The sequence below is a fragment of the Dryobates pubescens genome, chromosome 1 (genome assembly GCF_014839835.1).
Source record: "Dryobates pubescens isolate bDryPub1 chromosome 1, bDryPub1.pri, whole genome shotgun sequence".
Lineage (NCBI taxonomy): Eukaryota > Metazoa > Chordata > Aves > Piciformes > Picidae > Dryobates > Dryobates pubescens.
In genome coordinates, this window is record NC_071612.1 from 15,941,356 (window position 1) to 15,963,934 (window position 22,579).

Genomic DNA, 22,579 nt, shown 5'->3' on the forward strand with positions numbered 1-22,579 from the left:
GGCTATACTATGGGTTATGATCAAATAAATGTACCTAAGATAATTAAGAGTTCTGCTGAGTTTGTGATAGATTCAGGCCTCTGCCATAAACTTGATATGGACTTGAACTTCTCTGACGTTCACAGAGGTACCTGCCACAGCTCCCTGCATTTTATTTCTTCCACAGTTTTTATACCAGGCACAATTTGGCACTATGTAGAGGTGTATAATACTATATATGTGTATGTAAACATGATTGTGTATATACGTATAACTACAGACTTCACTAGAAGGCAAAAGAGTGGCAACTGTGGAAATGCCTGGAAACCTTAATTTTACTCTGTGACTTCTGATTTTCTGTGTCATTTCCTAGAGTCTGTCAATTGCAAATGCAGTGTTTTTCCAGTGTTGAAGTCATAACCAATAAAGCTTTTGTTACTGAGCCCTAAGATATGTCAGTTATTAATCTCTACAAACATTTCTGTGTAATCTAGAAGAAACAGGAAAATATATTTTGTTAATCTGCTAACACAGATTAAGTGCAATTCAAGATGGATTAACCTGCATTCCACAAAATTGAACTCTGCTGTAGTCAGGTTTAGGCCTCCTGTTTCATAGTACTGCAGAAAGTCCTTGAGGGCACGAATTTGTAGGACAGTAGCTGAGAATCAGTACAAAACTGTAAATGAAAGATTTGGCATAGTCTTAGTTTCTTCATGTTGCTACTACAGCGTTCCTTTCTTTCCTGATGCAGAAATGTGTGCATATATAACACATAGTTTATATGGAAACATTTTTTTTTTTCTCCTTTTCTAATTAAAATGCTTTCTAAAATGAAGCACTTCTACAAAGACCATTTAATGATATTCTAGGAAAGTTTATTTTGAGTCTAGTTCATCTCATTTTTCCAAGAATGTCTCACTTTTGTGTAGATATAACACAAAGCCACTTTGTTAGGTGATGGCTGGAACTGATGATCTGAAGGTGTTTTCCAACCAGGTGATTCTGTGATTCTATGAAATGGTCTGAGAGGAGGAATTCTCAGGATGCTTTCAGAGCTACCACAGGTCCACAGTGGAGCTGGAAGAAAGCTGCTGGTGAAGCCAAGGGAGAGGAGGACAAAGTTTTAAATAGGATGACTGAGGCTGCTGGATTAAGCTGTTGGAGAAGGCTGAGGCTATAAACATCAGATTTGGATTTTTACAAGTTCAGGGGAGGACAACTCCCATTACTTTGAGTCCCTCTAGTACAGAGCTGGGCTTAGAATGGAGTTAGTAATGTTTACTGAAGAGCAAAGTGTCCAAAGAATCCTTCACCCATAACTCCATCATTGATCTAAAAAAAAAAATAAAAATCTGAGTATATGATGAAAGGTCTAAGGAGGTTGAGACTATGGAACTATTCCTGGTTTCTGAAGAAGGCATCTGAAAGCATCTGAGACACTTGGATGGTTTTGCTTTCCTTCCCAAACCTAACCAGAGTGTTGCTCTAGTAAACTACAAAATCCAGATAGAGTGTGGGAGCAGCAGGATCCTCAATTAAACACCTGGGAGGTTGATAAATGCTTCCAGTAGCATCTTGGCCTACAGATGGAATGATTTGACTGCTTGACACATCACAGCCCACTTGCTGGGGGCTTCCCAAGGATCTCTGTGCTACATTAACTTCATCATAACTCCGATCAAAGGCCACAAGAGCCAGGGTGGCTTCTTTTGCAGAGCGCTTTCAAACAGCAGAGATAAACATTCAAAGATTCTGGCGTTTCCCTTCCCTGCTACTAAATGAGAATCAGATGGAAGGCAGCATTATTCACACAAAGATGAGCATGCAAATTCCTTCCAAGGAAATAAAAAAATAATAAACCTTAAAAAAGAGCACCAAAAAAATGCACTTGGCCAATAAATTCAAAGACACAAAGAAGGTTTGTTCAAGGCTGATGGATCTCCATTACAGAGTCACAAAATGGTAAGGGTTGGAAGGAACCTTGAAAGATCATCCTGTCCAACCCCACTGCCAGAACAGGGTCACCTAGGACAGGTCACATAGGAACACATCCAGGTGGGTTTGGAAGCTCTCCAGAAAAGAAGGCTCCACAACATCTCTGGGCAGCCTGCTCCAGGGCTCTGCCAACCATGTTGGTCTGTCCAGTAATCTTCCCCTATTATGAGTGAAGGCTCCAATCATTCCAACTGTTCTGTTACCTAAAAGGGAGCTCCCACTCCTTGCCTTCCCTGCTTGTCTCTCCTAAAGAGCCTGTATACCTCCACTGCAGCACCCCAGCCCTGAGAGCTGTCCCACCACATCTCCATTATGCAAGTGAGGCTTCCAGCTCCTCTTGTGTATTCTCCATGCTTTGTGCATTACCACAGAGGCATTTCAGAGAGGAACCTAGGTGTTGTAGTTCCCCCAGACAGGCTTGAGAACTTATCCCTCAAGGATTTGCTGCAGGCATTCTTTCTTCATGTGCCTGTCCTCAAAGGGATTCCACTCCAGCCTTGTTGACTGTTGTGTCCCTTGTGTTTCTGTGACATTGGGCACTTGGCCTTTTTTTTTTCATTCTTTTAGCCAGCTACAAGTGCCTTAGAGACCCTCTTTCAAATTTGATTGAAAAGTTTCAAACATTGGAAAAGGGGGACATCCAGATAGGAGTGTCTTTAAAGCATTTTTATTCTCCAGTTTTTATGATACCTAAAGATCTTACCTTTCTTAATATTTAGAAACTGAATTTTCTGCTAGCAAATGTATTTGTCAATATTTTTTATCTCCTCTTGTTTTCCTTCAATGTCTGTACATCAAAAGACTGTATATATATATATATATATCTCTCCAGTAATTTTTTTGCTTTGCTTTCTTCATATAGATGGGGAAAATACTTTTCCCTCTTCTTATTTCTTGTGCTGTCATTTTGGTTCTAATCCAACAGCCTCAGGGTAGTATCTGATATAACAGCTAGGACAGTTTAATAGAAGCTACTGGTAGAGCAAAATAGTAACTGGGTAATATGTGTAAAGCCACTTCAAGATGCTAGATGAACAATTCCAGTGAAAACTGATGGGCAATGTCAGTCAAAACATTAAATGCAGCTTTAAAAATCTGAACTGAAGTTACAAAAGAGTGCTATGTTTTAATCTTCCTCAACTTCTTATTGCTGTTGCCTCTACTGTTAAATCACTAGTAAACACACTGTACAAATGTTTTATGTTGGCTCTGTAGCCAGCCTAAATATCTGGCTTTTTATGTACAAACTTAAAGCCTACATTATGCTTAGTTCTAGCACATCTGGATGGTCCTTTCTGAGGTCTGTATTGTTTGTAAGTGCCATTTCATGCAGCTGAATTGCCTGCAGACTGCTTCAAACAGTTCCCCACAGAGTAGTAAGAATCATAAAATCACAGAATTATCAGGGTTGGAAGGGACCCCAGGGATCATCTAGTTCCAACCCCCCTGCCCTGGGCAAGGACACTTTCCACTAGATCAGATTGCCCAGACCCACATCCAGCCTGGTCTTAAAGACATCTGGGGATGAGGCTTCCACCACCTCCCTGGGCAACCTGTTCCAGTGTCTCACCACCCTCATGGTGAAGAGCTTCTTCCTAACATCCAATCTGAATCTACCCTCCTCTGGTTTGTATACATTCTCCCTAGTCCTAAAAAAGTCCCTGACCAGCTTTCTTCTAGGCCCCCTTCAGATACTAGAATCGTAGTGATGATTGTGTCCTGGCTAGCAAATAGGCTGGAAAGTACTTCTTTTATGACACTATATAGTCATCTTTCCACTGCATCTCATGGCACAAGAAGCACATTGACTTGCTCCTTAGAACAGCACAGTGAGCACTGTCAAATATTACACACAGTTTTCACAATACCCTAGTTTAAAAAGTAAAAGTAAAGATTCAGTGGTGCCATCCACTGTTTTACTGCTTGTATACCTGTTTGGTCAGGTCTGGAATAATGGCATACTATTAAAGACTTTTCCATAATGATTTCTTAGATAAAAGAAACATACTACTACTACTTGATCAACTGGTATCCAGTATAGAATTTCTCTTATTAAAAACTGAAACCATTCAGTTACCTGCATACTGAAGTCATCTCTTTTGAAGATGGAATGCATTTAAACTGAAGATGCAGACGTGAGAGGGTTGCACCGTGTTCAAGTCATTAAATTACTACTAAATTACTGCTGTATTATTTTGTGTGGTCTCATTCATGGATGCACATTTAAATTGTTAAATTTAAAGAACATTGCCTCAGAAAAGATTTCTGACTTCAGCTTGGACAGTTTTGTTTTAGAGATGTCGTTACTATACTTGACTTTTCTTTGAGCACTGAATTTTGAGAGCACATTGGTCATTAGTCTCACTTGAAATGAGCTTGACAGCTGTGTAAATATTAGGTGTAGATTATTGCACAAGATAAAAAGTGCCTAGAATAAACTCTTTCTATATATTTTAACCCACACTTGAAAGCTCTCTAGTATTTTTAAAGAACATTTTACAAATGTAAGTGTAAACTTCATGAAGCAACAGAAAACTTCTTTATGGCAAAGTTTTTCACTGAAATGGTGACATCCTTAACTAAACAAAAGAAGTTTCTAATGATGGCTCTGGCTGGCTCATTGCAGTCTCTCATAACTACTAGGATACTACATTAAAAAAAAATATATAAATCAGAATTCTGCTGTCAAATATACACATTTAGACTGATTTGATCATTTTGTCTCAGAAAAACTTGAAAATGAGTGAGGATCCTGAAGTTTGTCTCCCTGGGATGTGACTAATTCCAGATTCATGTTTTGCATATAGATACAACCTGGATCTGAACCAAAGCCTTTATCTGTACACTTTCTAGCTTAGTGGAGAATGAAAGGGTTTTAGAAGCTTAAGTACAATTCCTCCAACCTTGATCCCTGCCTATATCAAATATTTAGGCATATTGTGGTTAATAGACTTCCTTTGCCTTACCTCTACTACATATCTCTTCCTTCTGTACAGATCTTCTTACACTCATTCTGATTTAGCTGACTACAAGGACTGTTTATTTTTTTCAGTGTATAACTCTTGGTTCCAGTTCACAGTTGTCTACCAAGAAAAGCATTATGGATTAGCAATACCAGCTAAGAAAATACTTTTTTTCCTGAATTATAACATAAGCTATCTCCCTATTAAAAAAATAATAATTATCTTTGTTTAAATACATGGAGCAAGATCTGAGCCAAAATTATTGCTGAAGAACAGGATTCCAGCTGTTGATATAATTACAACATCCTCTGAAGTACTGTAGTATTTGTATGTGCATAACATAAATAGCCTGGAGAAGAGAAGGCTCAGGGGAGACCTTATTGCTGTCTACAACAACCTGAAGGGTGGTTGTAGCCAGGAGGGGGTTGGTCTCCTATCCCAGGCACCCAGCACCAGAACAAGAGGACACAGTCTCAATCTGTGCCAGGGAAAGTTTAGGCTCGAGGTGAGGAGAAAGTTCTTCACTGAGAGAGTTGTCAGTCATTGGAATGTGCTGTCCAGGGAGGTGATGGCGTCACCATCCCTGGAGGTGTTCAAGAGGGGATTGGATGTGGCGTTTGGTGCCATGGTTTAGTTATGAGGTCTGTGATTCTGTATTTCACACACCTGTAGCTCAAACTGGCCAGAAATTTCGTATGTGTTGAACTGCTTCTGTTCCCAATAGCAGAGGATTTGTGAGTAACAGAAATGAATAGACCTCTAAAATCTCAGTGTTTCATAAAATGCACAGCTGTTCAGATTATAGAACTGAGAGCTGTTACTCTGGCAAAAATCTGTGACCTTTGAGTTTTTGCTTATTTCAGCAGATAGCATATATCACTATGAATTGAGAATTATACATGCTTAATTTTTTAGTTCTTTTTTTGGTTGTGGATATTCTTCTAAATAGCCAAAGTCCAAGAAAAATGGCTATTTCACAGAATCACAGAATCACCAAGGTTGGAAGAGACCTCAAAGATCGTCAAGTCCAACCTGTCACCGAAGACCTCATGACTACTAAACCATGGCACCAAGTGCCATGTCCAATCAAACACCTCCAGGGATGGTGACTCCACCACCTCCCTGGGCAGCACATTCCAATGGCTAACGGCTCTCTCTGTGAAGAACTTTCTCCTCACCTCGAGCCTAAACTTACCCTGGTGCAGCTTGAGACTGTGTCCTCTTGTTCTGGTGCTGGTTACTTGAGAGAAGAGACCAACCCCCCTCCTGGCTACCACCACCTTTCAGGTAGTTGTAGAGGGCAAGGAGGTCACCCCTGATCCTTCTCTTCTCCAGGCTAAACAATCCCAGCTCCCTCAGCCTCTCCTCGTAGGGGTTGTGCTCAAGGCCTCTCCCCAGCCTTGTTGCTCTTCTCTGGACACATTCAAGTGTCATGTCCTCATTTCATGATGGATGAGGTGAGGTGAATAAAGAACATTCTCACTCATTGTCTGCACATACAAAGAACAATACAGTTGAGAAACAAGCTATAGAACCATTGGATTATTGTATTATCTTGAATTTCTGAACAAGCAGCACACATGGATATAAAAATGCTCCTGGTGTTTTATTTTTAACTTCTCAAGGATGTGAACATAATTTTTAGTCAGAGTTTCAATTTCCACCCAGGCATTATTCTGAAATAATAGGATACTGTATAATAAAACACATCTGTCTGTATTTGGCAAGTCTGTGGGAGAATAGTAGTGTTTGATCTGAGGCCTTGATAAGAACATGCTGTCAAATGCATGCAACTTTCAATTCCAGAAACCACAGAACAATTTCATTTTCAGTGGCTTTGAACCTGTGGTTTCCTTAAAGTTACTGATTATGTTGATTAACTCAAGCAAAACTAATTGGACCTGAAAGTTTTCCTCCAGTGCAACAGTAGGAAAATACATAGAAATGGTGTTTAACAGAATTATCTCTTTTTGTCTTGAATGTACCAAAGGGTGGATAAATATCCAATAGCAATACTTTCCTTTCAGTGATCATGACAGTTAGAATTCCATTCTGACACGCAGCCCTTTTTAGAGACGGTAACATGAATACATACTAGCCCAAACAATGGCTCTATCTTTTTGTTTTATGGCTGTCTGTACCATAAAAATCACTCAGGCTGATGGCTCTAATTGCATTCATTCTTAAACACAATTGAGAGCAAATAAGTCAATTCTATTCATGGAACAGCTACAAATGAAGATGCCAGGCTTGACAGATTTAACTTCAGTGACTGCACCAACGTTACCTGACATACAAAGTATTTGCCACTTATAATAAATAATCACCTGAAAGGTTGGATCTAGGCTTAACAGTAAACTCTTCCTAAAGAACATATGGATTTTTTTGCTTTTTCACATCTTAGCAATTATAACTTTTTTATAGTATTTCCAGTACAACCTCCATGAGATACTGCCATGTGCTTACAATGTCAAGGGCACCAGTATAGGGTATTTAATATATTAGAGTTTCTGAAGATTTCCAGCAGCTAAGAAATGCAATCAAACTCACTTTGGCTTCACACATGCCATTGGCAAAGGCACCTATTTTTCCTTTAATTGCATGACATAAAAACTTCAGCACAAAAAGGTGTTCATCACTGAGTGATGGACTCTGGTGTCTTCTCACATCTACCATCTGCCACAATTTATCAGTAAGAGAAACAAAGGAATCAAAAGAGTTCTTCAGAGAAAGGGTGATTAGCCAGTGGAATGTGCTGCCCAGGGAGGTGGTGGAGTCCCCATCTCTGGAGGTGTTCAAAAAAGAATTAAACGTAGCACATGAAGCCATGGTTTAGTTGTCATGAGGTGTTAGGTATGAGGTAATGGGTTGGTCTTGATCTCTGAGGTCTTTTACAACCTAGTTGATTCTATGATAAGTGTGATTAAGGTTGTTTACAAATGCCTCGTTCCTTGAGGTTTTGAAACATCTGTGCTCTGGAAGCAGAGCTCATCTTCTTGAGCTAGCAGGTTTTCTGCTACTTGTACCTCAAACTACAGGAAGAAGGGGAGAAGCAATCAAAGAATAGACAAGGAAGCAGAAGAATGAGAAAAGCCAGCACACTCATGGAAGAAATGCATTAGTTTACCATCTAATAATATATATTCAATATTTTCTTCTGACCCAGGTCAGGCTGGACATAACCACGCTGCAGCTCTCTTAAGATTACTGGAAGCTCACATTTTGTTACAGCTCTCTCCTTGTGAATACCACTATTCTTTTGAAAATAAAAGTTTTCATTTTCTGATCTTCTTTTTGCAAAATCTGAAAGACACAAAGTTGGATGTACTGAATGCTAGGGTCTTTTTAATTAACCTCATGATCCAGTCTAGTAATCAGGGGGTTTTAGGAAAATGATGCTTTTGCATAGAATAGAATAGAATAGAATAGAATAGAATAGAATAGAATAGAATAGACCAGGTTGGAAGATACCTTCAAGATCATCATGTCCAAGCCATCATTCAACACCACCTAATCAACTAAACCATGGCACCAAGCACCCTATCAAGTCTCCTCCTAAACACCTCCAGTGATGGCGACTCCACCACCTCCCCAGGCGGCCCATTCCAATGACCAGTCACTCTCTCTATGAAGAATTTCTTCCTAACATCCAGTCTAAACCTCTCTTGGTGCAACTTGAGACTGTGTCCTCTTGTTCTGGTGCTGGTTGCCTGGGAGAAGAGACCAGCCCCCACCTGTCTACAACCTCCCTTCAGGTAGTTGTAGAGAGCAAGAAGGTCTCCCCTGAGCCTCCTCTTCTCCAGGCTAGCAACCCCAGCTCCCTCAGCTTATCCTCACAGGGCTTGTGCTCCAAACCCCTCACCAACTTCATTGCCCTTCTCTGGACACGTTCCAGCAACTCAGCATCTTTCCTAAACTGAGGGACCCGGAACTGGACACAGTACTCAAGGTGTGGCCTAACCAGTGCAGTGTACAGGGGCAGAATGACCTCCCTGCTCCTGCTGGCCACACTGTTCCTGATACAGGCCAGGATGCCATTGGCCTTGGCCACCTGGGCACACTGCAGGCTTGTGTTCAGCCTGAACTGTGGAAGCTAGAAGAAATTCTACATCAAGCACTGACTTTATGGTATAGCAAGGCAAATCACCACCCATCAGCAAACAGTATATTGTGTTTAAGAAACACTATAAATAAGCATTTAAGCTGCAACTTTTCTGAAACATCTTCCAGAATGAGGGACAGGTCTCCATTATCCATTTCTCTGGTACTCCATGTTCAGCTTAGAAAGGGTGTAACAGCTTTGCTTTCTGTGATAAGCATCAGTGGTTGCAGCTGAAACACACTATTTCATTAAAAATTTGAGAGAGATTTTTTGCATGTTACCAAAATAGTACTGTATCATGGACTGACTGGTTTTCCTTCACGCAAATGAAAGCTATTACTCTGGGTTTACATATTTTTTGAAAGAGTGAAGAATTTTCAGGTCTTTTGGGGACACCCTTCTGTTGTTATACAAACTGCATTAATCTGCTAAGGCAGATATTGTGGTCATACATAGAAACAGCTACAGTGGCTTTCTGAGGACCTCAAGCTGTCTTTCACTTCCAAAATTATTGAATCTTCTCACCTATTAAGCTAAATACAGAGGTTTCTGAGGCTAAAATAAGGAAATTTAGGAGGCTTTAATTGAGGTTTGGAAGACACATTCTCCCCCTCTCCCTTTTTTAATCATTCAGTGACCTGTAGAACATTTTAGAAGAATAATGTTTTAAAAATGAGGTGATTCTTTCCTCATAGATCAAAGTAAAGCAAGCTGACCATTCAGTGCTGTCTGAAGCTATGTCTATCTTGCCACTTGCTCACCATGCCATCCTCTTCATAGTAAACTTCATGTCAGGTTTTGCAGTACAGTATAAATATATTGCATCTTTGACATACGCTGATTGTACAGAACCTCTTCTTGCTGGCATCCTTTCAGCATAGGAATATTTCTTTTAATGTTAACTCTGATAATTATACTGCCTTTCTTTGGGTGCCTTCTTTATTTTTAGCTTTCAAAATAGAAGTGTTGACTTCTAGCTTGTTAAATTTTATTAAATAATGAAATATGTTGGCACACTAAAAACCTGTGCCTAAAAAAAGATGAAGAACTCAGGAGTAAGGTTCAGAGGGAGCACAGGCAAAATTTTAGCTGAATATTTAAAAGGATACTATCTTTAGCTGTCTATATTTAGCTTGCCAGCTTGCTTAAAAGCTTTCTTGTAAGATTTTCTCTTAACATTTAAATAAAGATAGAAACTACTATAAGAGGGGGAAAAAAAGGCACAAAAAAGTAAAGGACCTTAAACAACCAAGATTTTGCATACATAATATTATGAGACTAAGACTGGTTGTGTAGCTTTCCAAATGTATTATTTTCACACAGGGAAAAGGTTAATATTTTTCACACTGGAGGTACTGAACTTGATTTTACAAATTGTATTTGGATTCTAGGGATGAGCAGTTAGGGTATTTCTGAGTCATAACAGAAATCAATGAGTACAAATGCTTCAGATGAGAGATCATAGCACAACTTTTAAATACTACCATACTGAAATTACCATAATACAAAATCCAATACTTTTGACAGCAAGAATTGGTTTCTGCATTTTGTTTCATTGTACTGGACAGATTTTGCTGTGCTTCAAGTTAAGTAAGAACCTGGACTGATAATTTCTGAAGACATCTGCATATACTGAAAATCAACAGCATTTATGCATTTCTTTGCTATTACCTAGTCCCCATAGCCTCATTATACTTTGACTACATTTGTGGAAAGTTTAGACTTAACCAACAGAAAAATAAATACTTTCTGAAAAATTCCACAGCACTCTTCATGAGAGAAAAACCCAGCAAACAGGTAACTAAAATAAGATGAAGAGGAATAATAATTCAATAATAAAATTATGCAATGTATTCCATACAGACAGCCACTCATTGGCTTACTTACAGTACTTACAACTTGTCTGAAGTCAGTGGAGCTAGCTAAATTATTATTTTAGCCAATTGCTTCTGGTTGAAAGCCTGCTTCTAAGGACATATTGGTCTAACCATTTGATGAACATCCTAGATTACATGATTCAATCTAAGTGAGCTCATGGAAAAGAACTTCATTTAATACTGCTAAGATAAAAGGTAAAAATCCAACCCCTTTTCATTTCTAATAAGCATTAAATATAAAAGTAATGTATTTGGTAGTTAAATAACCAAGAGGGTATTGAAAATTTTTGTAGTTGTATGTAAACATTTACTAAAGGAAAATTCTTTGAGTTGCCTCACTTATGTAAGCTCATCATAATACATTGTGGAAATACCTGAAGTCATCTATGGTGTCAAAGCGCAATCATACTTGACAGTTTCTCTTACCACTTCCTTTCAAATTATTATTGCTTGGAAGTTTTATTATGTACTCTGTGAATAATTCTATCTAGAGCCTTGTTGAGCTAAAGCAAACACCTGTGGAAGTTTCATCATTCAGACTGTTGGGGAAAACCCCCCCTCAGATTATTCAGTTAAGACTTAAGTGGAGATATGTTAATGAATTACAAATATAACACCATATTTAAGCCATCTTCTTTCCTGTTCTGTTGTAAGCAGTAACTATTAGTTGACCCATTTGTCATGGTGCCTGGAGGATATTCCAAACAAAAGGATATTCCAGTCTTAGGTGGGATTATAATTCAAATAAATATATTTTAAATTCTTTAAATAATTTTAATGCTTTTAACCACCATCATGAAACGCTGCAGAAAACTAGCTGTTGTACATGTGCATTATTACTTCTCATATGCTGTGTACTGTAAAGGTATTGGTATTCATAGAATCATAGAATTCTTAGGGTTGGAAAGGACCTCAAGGATCATCTAGTTCCAATCCTCCTGCCATGGGCAGGGACCCTTCACACTAGATCAGGTTGTTCAGAGCCACATCCAACCTGGCCTTAGACACCACCTCCCTGGGCATCCTGTTCCAGCATCTCACCACCCTCATGGTGAAGAACTTCTTCCTAACATCCAATCTGAATCTACCCATTTCTATTTTTTTTCCAATCCCCCTTGTCCTATCATTACCTGACACCCTAAAAAGTCCCTCACCATCTTTCTTGTAGCTCCCTTCAGATCCTGGAAGGCCACAATAAGGTCTCCTCGGAGCCTTCCCTTCTCCAGACTGAACAGCCCCAACTCCCTCAGTCTGTCCTCACAGGAGAGGTGCTCCAGCCCTCTGATCATCCTCATGGCCCTTCTCTGGACACATTCCAGCACCTCCAGACCCTTCCTGTAATGGGGGCTCCAGAAATGGATGCAGTACTCCAGGTGGGGTCTCACAAGAGCCGAGTAGAGGGGAAGAATCATCTCCCTCGACCTGCTGGTTATGCTTCTCTTGCTGCAGACCAGGCTCTGGCTGGCTTTCTGGGCTGCAACTGCACACTGGTGGCTCATGTTGAGCTTCTCATCCACTAGCACCCCAGGTTTTGTTTGGTTGGTTGACTTTGTCAGTTTGTTTTGTTGGGGTTTTTGTTGTTGTTGGGATTTTTTTTGTTGGTTGTTTTTTTTTGTTTTGTTTTTTACTAATCCTGAATAGGTTTCTTGCACATGCTCTAAGAAAGTTACTTGAAAATTAGTTTTTGCTTTGGCATATTTTTAGCTTGACACTAAGTGTAACCAGTTTAGGTTTTGTTTGTATTTCTTACCATGTTTTGACTGCAGTGTGGCAGAGGCATAAACCTGCAATTTGTGTGGGTGCTCACCAAATTACAAAGGCACGTGCCGTGAAAGGGATTCTCCTGGCAGGCTGCAGGTGTACACATGCACAGAATAGTGTAGGTGTTCTACAGTTGGACTGGAACAGTCTATTCTGGTCTGGTAGCTGGAGTAAATATGTCTGGGTTTATAAAACTTTTTGTGGAGGAAAGGAACTATACATCATCTTCTAGTTTCCACTGCTAAATGCATTTCTGAGGCTGAAGAAAAGCAAGAGCTCTTGATACCATCAGTTCTTTCATCAACAAACCCCTCTAATACTGCAATTAAAATACACATTTTTCAAGTGAATTCCCCATGATGCTTGATAATATTTCACTTGCCCTCTGATCTGGGACCATTCAACTTCTACATTTTTGCTGTAGCACATGAAGAAATGAAAGGGAGGAAGTAAGAGCTGGAGGAACCTTATTCCTTGATAATTACATGATGGAATACCTCCTAAAAATCATCAAACTGCTAAGATGGGAGTGTAATATGATAATCACCTCTTTTTAAGGATCATGGGACAAACAAAGAGCAAAAGAGGGGAAAGAAAAAAGCTTCTGTCATAAATGTGAAAGATTTTGGGCAGGCAATAAGGAGAGAGAAGAGGTGGAGATATAATAAAGAAGTGAAGGAAGAAAAGGAATACATAAATAGGAAATGGATAGAGGAAGGGAGAGCTAATACACGCGTTATACAAGTTTATAAGTGATATTTTCTATAGTGCTATTTTCCAGTTTCCTGGCAGATGTCCTACAATTACTGATTTTAGAACAAACTGAGAATACTGTTTTAAGAACTCATTTCATTAGCTTTGCTGTATACTGTGGACTCTGTAGTTACACGTGGGATTGGCTGAAATACCACCTATACTGTACTGCTCCTAATAGAAGGAAAATGGGTTATTTTTTCACTCTTGAGTCATCTAAACTTTCTTTCCCATGAATAATTCTATTGACAAATTCAGACAGAAAATCCTGTGACTTTCAAAGAGACTGAGGAGAGGGATTTCATGTTTGTAATATAAGACACAGTATAGAAGTCTGCTGTCAGTTCTGTTGTGGCACCTTCACTCTCCTATACTTCTTTTCTCAAGAACCTGAAAAAGAATAGACTGTATCTTCCCATTTTCTGACTGATCTGTGAGATTTTGTTGAAATACAAAACATAATTATATTTCACAAGCAATCCTCTCTGCCTTTTGCTGCTTTTCTCATTTGTTTTACTCTTGAAACTGTATTATTAATTACCTGAGCTGTGCTATTACTGTTATAGTACCATTTTTGTCCTTCCATTTATTTCCAGTCTCTAATGCAAATACAGTTGAAGGGGGAAAAGCACACTTGCACTGATTCTGTTGTGATGCAGTTCAGCAGAGTGGTCCTCTGACATCAGCAGCATTGTTATTCTAATCGGTTTCACACAGCCTGCTGAACTGTGATGAAAACCTTAGTGTTCTGTAACATCTAGGCAATACCTTGTTGGAAAACAGGCTGTTCCCCAGCATTTATTTTTTTCTCCCAAATGAATCACAGAAATTAGAGATAGGAAAGATCATATCAGAAGTGATAATATAATTCCCTTCTGTAAAAGTGGATAAGTTATTCAGGCATATCTATTTGGTTTCTGAAATATTGTCATCATGGTAGAAGTGCTGATGTTCAAAGGGAATAGATATCCTAACCTTGAAAACACACCAGCCCAATAAACTGTAGAAAGAACAGTCCAGGTAAATACCAGAGCCAAAACTAGGGTCACAGAACTCAAGACATACACCACTACCTCTGCCTGCCTTAATTTCTAACTTTCACCTGTGACACCGAAAGGTTTGTTGAGTCCCTTCAATGTCATTATAAGCCTTTTTGACATTTTAGTTCATCCTTGTCTGGGTGTACTAATAAAGCCTAAGTCAAAAATTATTTAAACAATATTACATCTGACTGCATTACTTGTCATGACTTTGTGTTTTGGTGAAAAATATCCACAGAACTGAAAAAACCCACGTATTTACACACTGAATGAGACACATAACTACAGCAACCCACAGTGATGGGTTGGACTTGATGATCTTTGAGGTCTCTTCCAACCTTGATGATTCTGTGATTCATTCAGCTTGACAGGATGCTGGCCCATCTCATTCAAACTGTGCTATCACCTAGAAAGGCTGGACCACAGAATCATAGAATCATAGAATCAATAAGGTTGGAAAAGGCCTCAAAGATCATTAAGTCCAACCTGTCACCGAAGACCTCATGACTACTAAACTATGGCACCAAGTGCCACGTCCAATCCCCTCTTGAACACCTCCAGGGATGGTGACTCAACCACCTCCCTGGGCAGCCCATTCCAATGGCTAACAACTCTCTCTGTGAAGAACTTTCTCCTCACCTTGAGCCTAAACTTCCCCTGGCGCAGCTTGAGACTGTGTCCTCTTGTTCTGGTGCTGGTTGCCTGGGAAAAGAGACCAACCCCCTCCTGGCTACAACCACCCTTCAGGTAGTTGTAGAGAGAAATAAGGTCTCCTCTGAGCTTCCTCTTCTCCAGGCTAAACAACCCTAGCTTCCTCAGCCTCTCCTCTCATATGGCTTGTGCTTGAGGCCTCTCACCAGCCTCACTGCCCTTCTCTGGACACATTCAAGAGACCAGACGATCCTTGAGGTGCCTTCCAACCTGGCTTTCTGTGATTCTATGGATATTCATTCTGAGTATAAGGAAATATGTATATGGCACATAATTTTTTTTTTCAGACAGCAATTAAACTGTTTATTTTGTCAACATCTGCTGGAGATTTGTCAATGAAGTTTTTTTAAAATGAAACTGTTCCATTTCAAGACTACTTATTTCATAGCCACTTTCATCTTTTATTTTTGTATTGTAAAGCTACAAAACTGTATGACAGTGACAGTTTCATGTAGTCTTGTCACCAAATTAAATATATATTAGGTAGATAGTACTCTGATACAGTTAAATAGTTTCCATAAAAGAACAGATATCTTGTTCAATTTGCTGCTGCTTCTACAATACAGTATCTTTGATATGACCCTACTATGTAGAGTCTCAAAGCACAATATTTCATGGCACTGCACAACGTAACAGAAAGATTGCGTCCAGTTCAAATGCCTCCAACACAAGAAGGACATTGACCTGTTGGAAGGGGTCCAGAGGAGGGCCACAAAGATGGTCAGAGGGCTGGAGCACCTCCCTTATAGGGACAGGCTGCAAGACTTGGGGCTGTTCAGCCTGGAGAAGACAAGGCTTCAGGGAAACCTTGTAGCAGCCTTCCAGTACCTGAAGGGGGCCTACAAGAAAGTCAGGAAGGGACTTTTCACAAGGGCCTGTCGTAACAGGATGAGGACAAACAGCTTTAAGCTGGGAAAGGGTAGATTTAGACTAGATATTAGGAAACAATTCTTTACAGTGAGGGTGCTAAGATACTGGAACAGGTTTCCCAGGGAAGTTGTGGATGCCTCCCTCCCTGGAAGCGTCCAAGCCCAGGTTGGATGGGGCCTTGAACAACCTGGTCTAGTGGAAGGTGTCCCTGTCCATGGCAGGGGGTTTGGAAATAGATGCCTTTAATGTCCTTTCCAACCCTTGATTCTATGAAAGATGAGTGTTGAGTTTCACTGGTCGTTACAACTGCTGTCCTTTAATGTCCTTTCAAAACCTGTACTTCTGAAAAAAAACAACAGAACACCCAAACCCTGACCACCTCTAGATTTTTAAGTTTGGGGCCAGAAAATATTTTCAGTCAACTCCTTTCTACTCTTACATTAGGTGGCTAAATTTGCAGTGATAGTCTAGGCTTTTTCTTTACTGCTGCCTTTCTGGGCTGATTTATATTTATGTCACATAAATTCATCCAGTAGATAGCACCCTTCTTGGCATACCCATAAATACCCCAGTCTTGCCAGTACTGAGATATTCAACATCCCATGCAACTACTAAATCTAATGCCTAGTACAAACTAAGTACTCCTATCATGTGAAAGGTCCAGTACAAGAGACATTTTCAAAGCAGCCCTGACATGTCATACAAAACTGCCAGAAGCAAGGTACATCCCCAAGTCTGTAGCACTCATCCAGCATACAGATTCAATTTCTTTCTGTGCCTGAGAGTAAAACTCACATCACTTTCCTTTCATGATTGAACTACCTAGAATAGCACTGAAAAATATTTTTAGACTGTAAGGAGAACTGCAACTGTCTCACAAATGTGCCACAGGACTTAAGAAAAAAATGGCAGGTGATAAAGTCACAGAAGATTGTATGGCATGTGACATACATGCAAAACTACTTAACCACATGTACATACTCCTCAGCTACAGCCAGCTTGGACATGCCACCAAAATCCTCCATTTCTTTATTCTGAGTATTATATAATTTCTCACTGCCATTTTCTGACAATTAGACTTTCATGCATCTAATTTTCTTGGCCAGAAGATGGCATAGGTATTTCAAATTAAACTGTTGCTGGAGCTTCCCTGGAAGTTTCTGTCCCATAGTTATTATAATCTACACACAGTGCAACATTTTATTTTCAGAGTACATCAGTATAATTTTTCATTTATGCTGTGCTGATTATGTAAAATTTTCTTCAACTTGCAGCACATTAGAATAAAGAAATACAATATGGAATATTCTGATAACATGGTCCTTTACAAGTCTATTCTTCCACATCTCTCAAATATACTGTTACTTAGTTCTCCATCTGCCTAGACCTGTGAGATTTAGCACCCTGAATTTCTATCAAGTGCAGTTAAAAGTTGAGATTACTTGGGTCATTGCAATGTCTGAACTTGTCTGTGACACTCAGAATTTTTACCTTGGTAAGATTATAAATGAGTATTTAACTCTCTGTCCTTCATACTAACAAGCTACCTGACTGACATCACTACAGCTCTAGGCAGTTACTATGCCTGTAATTACACAGCTGGCTTCATTAGTGTCCCAACTAGATGACAGAGGTTCTGAAAATCCCTTCTATTATGTACATGTGAATGAGGTTTTAAGAAATTCGCTGAATAATACAAGATCTTTTCTTTTCAGCTTAAAAGGAAAGAGAAAGGTTTTCTGACATGTGCTTAAAGCTAAAAGGTTCATTGTGGGCTTTAAGCCGTTCACATTTCCCTGCATCACCACCTGCAGCATCAGGGTTAATTTGCTAATGAGAAGCAAACCCACAGGCCCATTATGCTATTCAAATTTAATGTACACGTGGACTTTTTGATTCAGGGCAAGTTTATAAATAGTACCTTTGGTTTAAAAATAGAGTTTTCAGATCTGGGGGAGTTGATATTATGATCTGTAAAGTGAATGAAGCTCCCAGGAGTAACTGGAGCTTATGCAATATTTATTCCAACATTTTTGCTCAGCTGTTTTGTGCCATTTTGATGGTGAGCTGCAAGGACTGTTAGTTTCTTAAACCTTTCAAATCTTTCTTCAGTGAAGCTGGGACTGTCTGAATGCTTGCTTCCTTGGTAACCTTACTTGGCTTTGGGATTTTGCCTAAGAAACAGCGGTCACTGAACCCACTTACAGGTATTTTGTGATAGTTTTAATTGCCTGTGACCTTTGTGAAATCCCAAACAGTTCTGCCAGTTACAGCAGTTCCCCAATATTAAATTAATCCTGGAAAGGTGATAGACAGACCTTACTTATCTTAAAGTTCCCAGGATCTCCTGTTTGCCTCCAGTGTCCATATGAAACAATCTGCGCATCCAAGACTTTCAGTTTGTCACTCTACAGCAGCTGACTGAGAAGTTACGCCAGGACAATCACAGCGTACCAGTTTAGGGAAGCCTGAAATTTGGCTGGTTCAGAGAAAGGGTGCCTACTCTTCCTAGACTTAGCTGTTTCCAAAGCACAGGGTTGCTAAAACTATTCATAGAAATGTTTACCCCAGTCCAGTCTTCTTTTAACAAAGGGAAAAACCCCACACATTTTTAGCGCTGTTCTTACAGTTGTCTTTTGACTCAAGTGTGAAAATCAAGATAATATAAGCAATATTAATGGAGAACAGTTCTTACAATTGTCTTTTGACTCAAGTGGGAAAATCATGATAATATTAGCAATATTAATGGAGAACAGCAGCAGAAGTTTCTGCGGATGACAGAGAGAGAAGCTTGTGATCGGTAGGCATCAGGTAGGAAAAAAATGTGTAAGCAAATATAAATAGTATTCTTTAATGTATTACATTTAAATACGTGTCTGGTCCTTTGTCTCATCCAAAGTTTATATGGTACCATTTCATAAAGCCTGCAATATTCCAGGAGAAAAAAAAAATTGCCAGCAGCAACTTTTCATTCATTTTCCAATTCTTGATTCATAAAATAAACACAGAGCTCTCCTTATCCATTCTTGTATCGCTTGACACTATGTCAAGGGTAAATTCTGAAAGCAATGTTTTTCAACTTTCTCTTCTGCTGCTTAAAGGAGCTCTGCTGTTTGTGCTGAAGTGACCTGAAATTCTGCCAAAGCCTTCAGGACAAGCCTGTTTTCAGTGGCAGTGAAATCCTGGGCAAAATAAAACGAAACTACAGACAGTATCAAGAGAAAGTTATTTATAAATGCAAATACAAAAAACAGTGTAGTAATGTTTTAACTGAGGATATTTTACCCAGCTGACATTACTATAAATATCAAATGTGGTACTTTGTGCATGCATTAAAATGTAAACAAAAGATAATAAGTAGCATCCTGAGCCAGAAAATTTCTATGTTTTGATTTGTGGGTGTTTTCAGATTTAACATTTTCACCAGGCCATTTAAAGCACAAGATCATCAAGAGAATATGGATCCTTAAATGTCTGAAATTATAGATTTAAAAATTAGTTTGGGGAATTAGTGCAGTTAAAATGCTCTATTGGTCCATAGATACTTTTACTTACTTATTTTTTTAACACTTTTTTACATATTTGCATTTTGCCTGCTCAAAATAAATTCATAAAGCAATTCACCAAGCCCACACTGGAATAATAATAAAATTCTACATGGTCTAAAAGTAGCAATATGTTCTCTTATGAGTTGCAATAGGTGTGTTGTGGTGTAATGGTTTAGCCCAACTGCACCAACAAAAATCACAGCTGAACTCAGCCGGAGAAGCGAGTGAAAGCTGTGTCTTACAAGCAATAATGAAATACAATGAATATATACAAAATATACAGTATTTACAATATTATACAGGAATTTAGAGGAAAGCTAGCAACACGGAAATCCTCCTCTTCAGAGGATCCCACCTCGTGTTCCTCCCAAATCTCTCTCTCCCCCCTTTCCCTCTAGTTAATTAGAAGAAAAAAGAAGACAAATATTAGGGAAATTCCAGTTAGCTCAAAGCAGTTGTTAAGAAGTTAGCTGCTTATCTTATCAGTTTCTGTCCAGGGTCAGCGTGCATGCCAAGAGAAAGACAGAAGCTGAAGTGAGCACAGAATGTGATATCGTAAAACTACATCCCACTCATCTACCAATGAAATTCATTTAGAACTATCTTCCTTTTGTTTTCCTTTTTACACCCAAATGTTCAGCTGGAGAATTCTGCAGCTATCCTTTCTTAAAGGCACAGCCTAAACTGTCACAAGGTCCTTGTATTTCATCTTCAGTGAATAATCTCAGAATTCTAAAATATAATCTCATCAGAATTCCAAAATATAATCTCAAACACACACATGTCTATGTATTTCTGTGCACATATGCACTTCCATGCCTACATGCACGCATGTGTAGATATTCATTTATTGCTTTCTATAAATACAGACATGAACAACTAGAGCAATACATGTGGTAGCTTTTTAAATAAATAAATAAATAAGAGTTATATCAGTGTACCTTGTGATCTTCTCCTTAGAAACTAGAATGGCTGCAAGGCGTTCAGATGATTTATTTAAGCAACTAAAAATATATATATAATCGATGCACAACAGATTAATCCAAAACTTTTAGTTATGATGGGTTCCATTATCTTTGAAGAACAGAGAGGGGTTTTATCAAGAACTAACACAAGCCTAAAATAATCTCTCTTTGTGTTATTTTAAAAAATGAAACAAGAGAATTTATCATTGCTTAGTTTTCCAGTTTGGAGGCAGAGAAGAACCTGGCATCAATAGTGTATGGGAACTGTCTAGGTCACTGACCATCACCACTTCTCTTACTAAAGAATATGTCTCTCAGTTTAGGAAAGACATCTAAGCTTGTGTTCAGCTAGACTCTTAGAAGTTGAGTATAGTTAAGTGCTGGCCAGCAGATTCAAACACAGTCACCTTGAAATAGAAATGTAGAAAACAGATTTTCATTTCGGGCCTGGAAAAGTTAAGGAGTGATGTAAAGAATTAAATACAGAAGATAACTGCAAGTTTTGAAATTTATTAGCAATCATATTATTTATGCTGATTTTTCAAGAGAGACTATTTAAAACCAAAGCAAGGCTTAAAGTTATGAATATTTTAATTTTACATGAGTTCTTAGTCAGTGTAATTGGAAGAATCCAAATCAATGAGATGATATTTAAACTCAAAGATAGTCTTCTTTAAAAAGTTACATCTTTAGCTACTTTCTTTTTAGATTAAAACCGACTGTCTTATTTGTGACAGATGACAATCAATTTTGATCTAGATAGTAAAAACTAATTAGATTGAAAGGGTTCCACTAAGGCTGCTCACTAACATATTGAGAGCAGAAGTAACAGAAAAGAGCAAAAGAAAAACTAATACTTGCCTTTTTATATTTATTTTACAGGAAATGTGTTTGTTGTAAGCCTGGCAGTTGCAGACTTGGTTGTAGCAATCTACCCGTACCCACTGGTCCTCACATCTGTGTTTCACAACGGATGGAATCTGGGATACCTTCACTGCCAAATTAGTGGCTTCTTGATGGGCCTAAGTGTCATTGGATCAATCTTCAATATTACAGGCATCGCTATCAATCGGTACTGCTACATCTGCCACAGTCTCAAATATGACAAGCTGTACAGCGAGAGGAATTCATTGTGCTATGTTGTTCTTATCTGGGTCCTAACGTTTGTGGCTATTGTGCCCAACCTGTTTGTGGGATCACTACAGTATGACCCTAGGATTTACTCGTGTACATTTGCACAATCTGTGAGCTCAGCATATACAATAGCAGTTGTATTTTTCCATTTCCTGCTTCCCATAGCCATAGTTACTTTCTGTTACTTGAGAATATGGATCCTCGTTATTCAGGTAAGGCGAAGGGTTAAACCAGATAACAACCCCAGACTGAAACCACATGACTTCAGAAACTTTGTAACCATGTTTGTTGTGTTTGTACTGTTTGCAGTCTGCTGGGCTCCCTTGAACTTTATAGGCCTGGCTGTGGCCGTCAACCCAAAAACTATAATCCCTAGGATTCCAGAGTGGTTGTTTGTGTGTAGTTATTACATGGCGTATTTCAACAGCTGCCTTAATGCTATCATATATGGTCTCCTGAACCAGAACTTCAGAAGAGAATATAAGAGAATTATTGTCACTTTTTGTACAACAAAGGTTTTTTTCCAGGACAGTTCTAATGATGTGGGAGACAGGATGAAAAGTAAACCTTCTCCTTTGATTACAAACAACAATCAAGTGAAGGTGGACTCTGTCTGAAAATTAAAATCTTTCTATTGTCACTCAACAGCATCCAAATAAAGTATCTGTTTTATTAGACCTACTGTTAAATATTATAGTGAAATATCTCTTCTACACTGAAAGCACTTTGATGCATGGTACTTGGGAGCTCAAGTTACACAGCCTTGACATACAGATCCTGCTATACATTGGTGTATCTCTCATACAACAACACGGTGATATCCTTGAGAGAGTATCAAAGTTATGCATGGATACTTTTTCCTTCAATGGAGATAAACA

The 22,579-nt window shown here is 38.9% G+C and overlaps 1 protein-coding gene across 1 annotated transcript in view; it reads left to right on the forward strand.

Annotated features, from left to right (window-relative positions):
• Positions 1-22,334, forward strand: part of MTNR1A (melatonin receptor 1A) — a 55,179-nt gene extending 32,845 nt beyond the window's left edge. Inside the window, exon 2 of the mRNA XM_009902219.2 lies at positions 21,450-22,334. Coding sequence (XP_009900521.1) covers positions 21,450-22,318 — 869 coding nt within the window. The 3' untranslated portion in view covers positions 22,319-22,334. The remainder of the gene's footprint in view (positions 1-21,449) is intronic.
• The last annotated feature ends 245 nt before the right edge of the window (positions 22,335-22,579 follow it).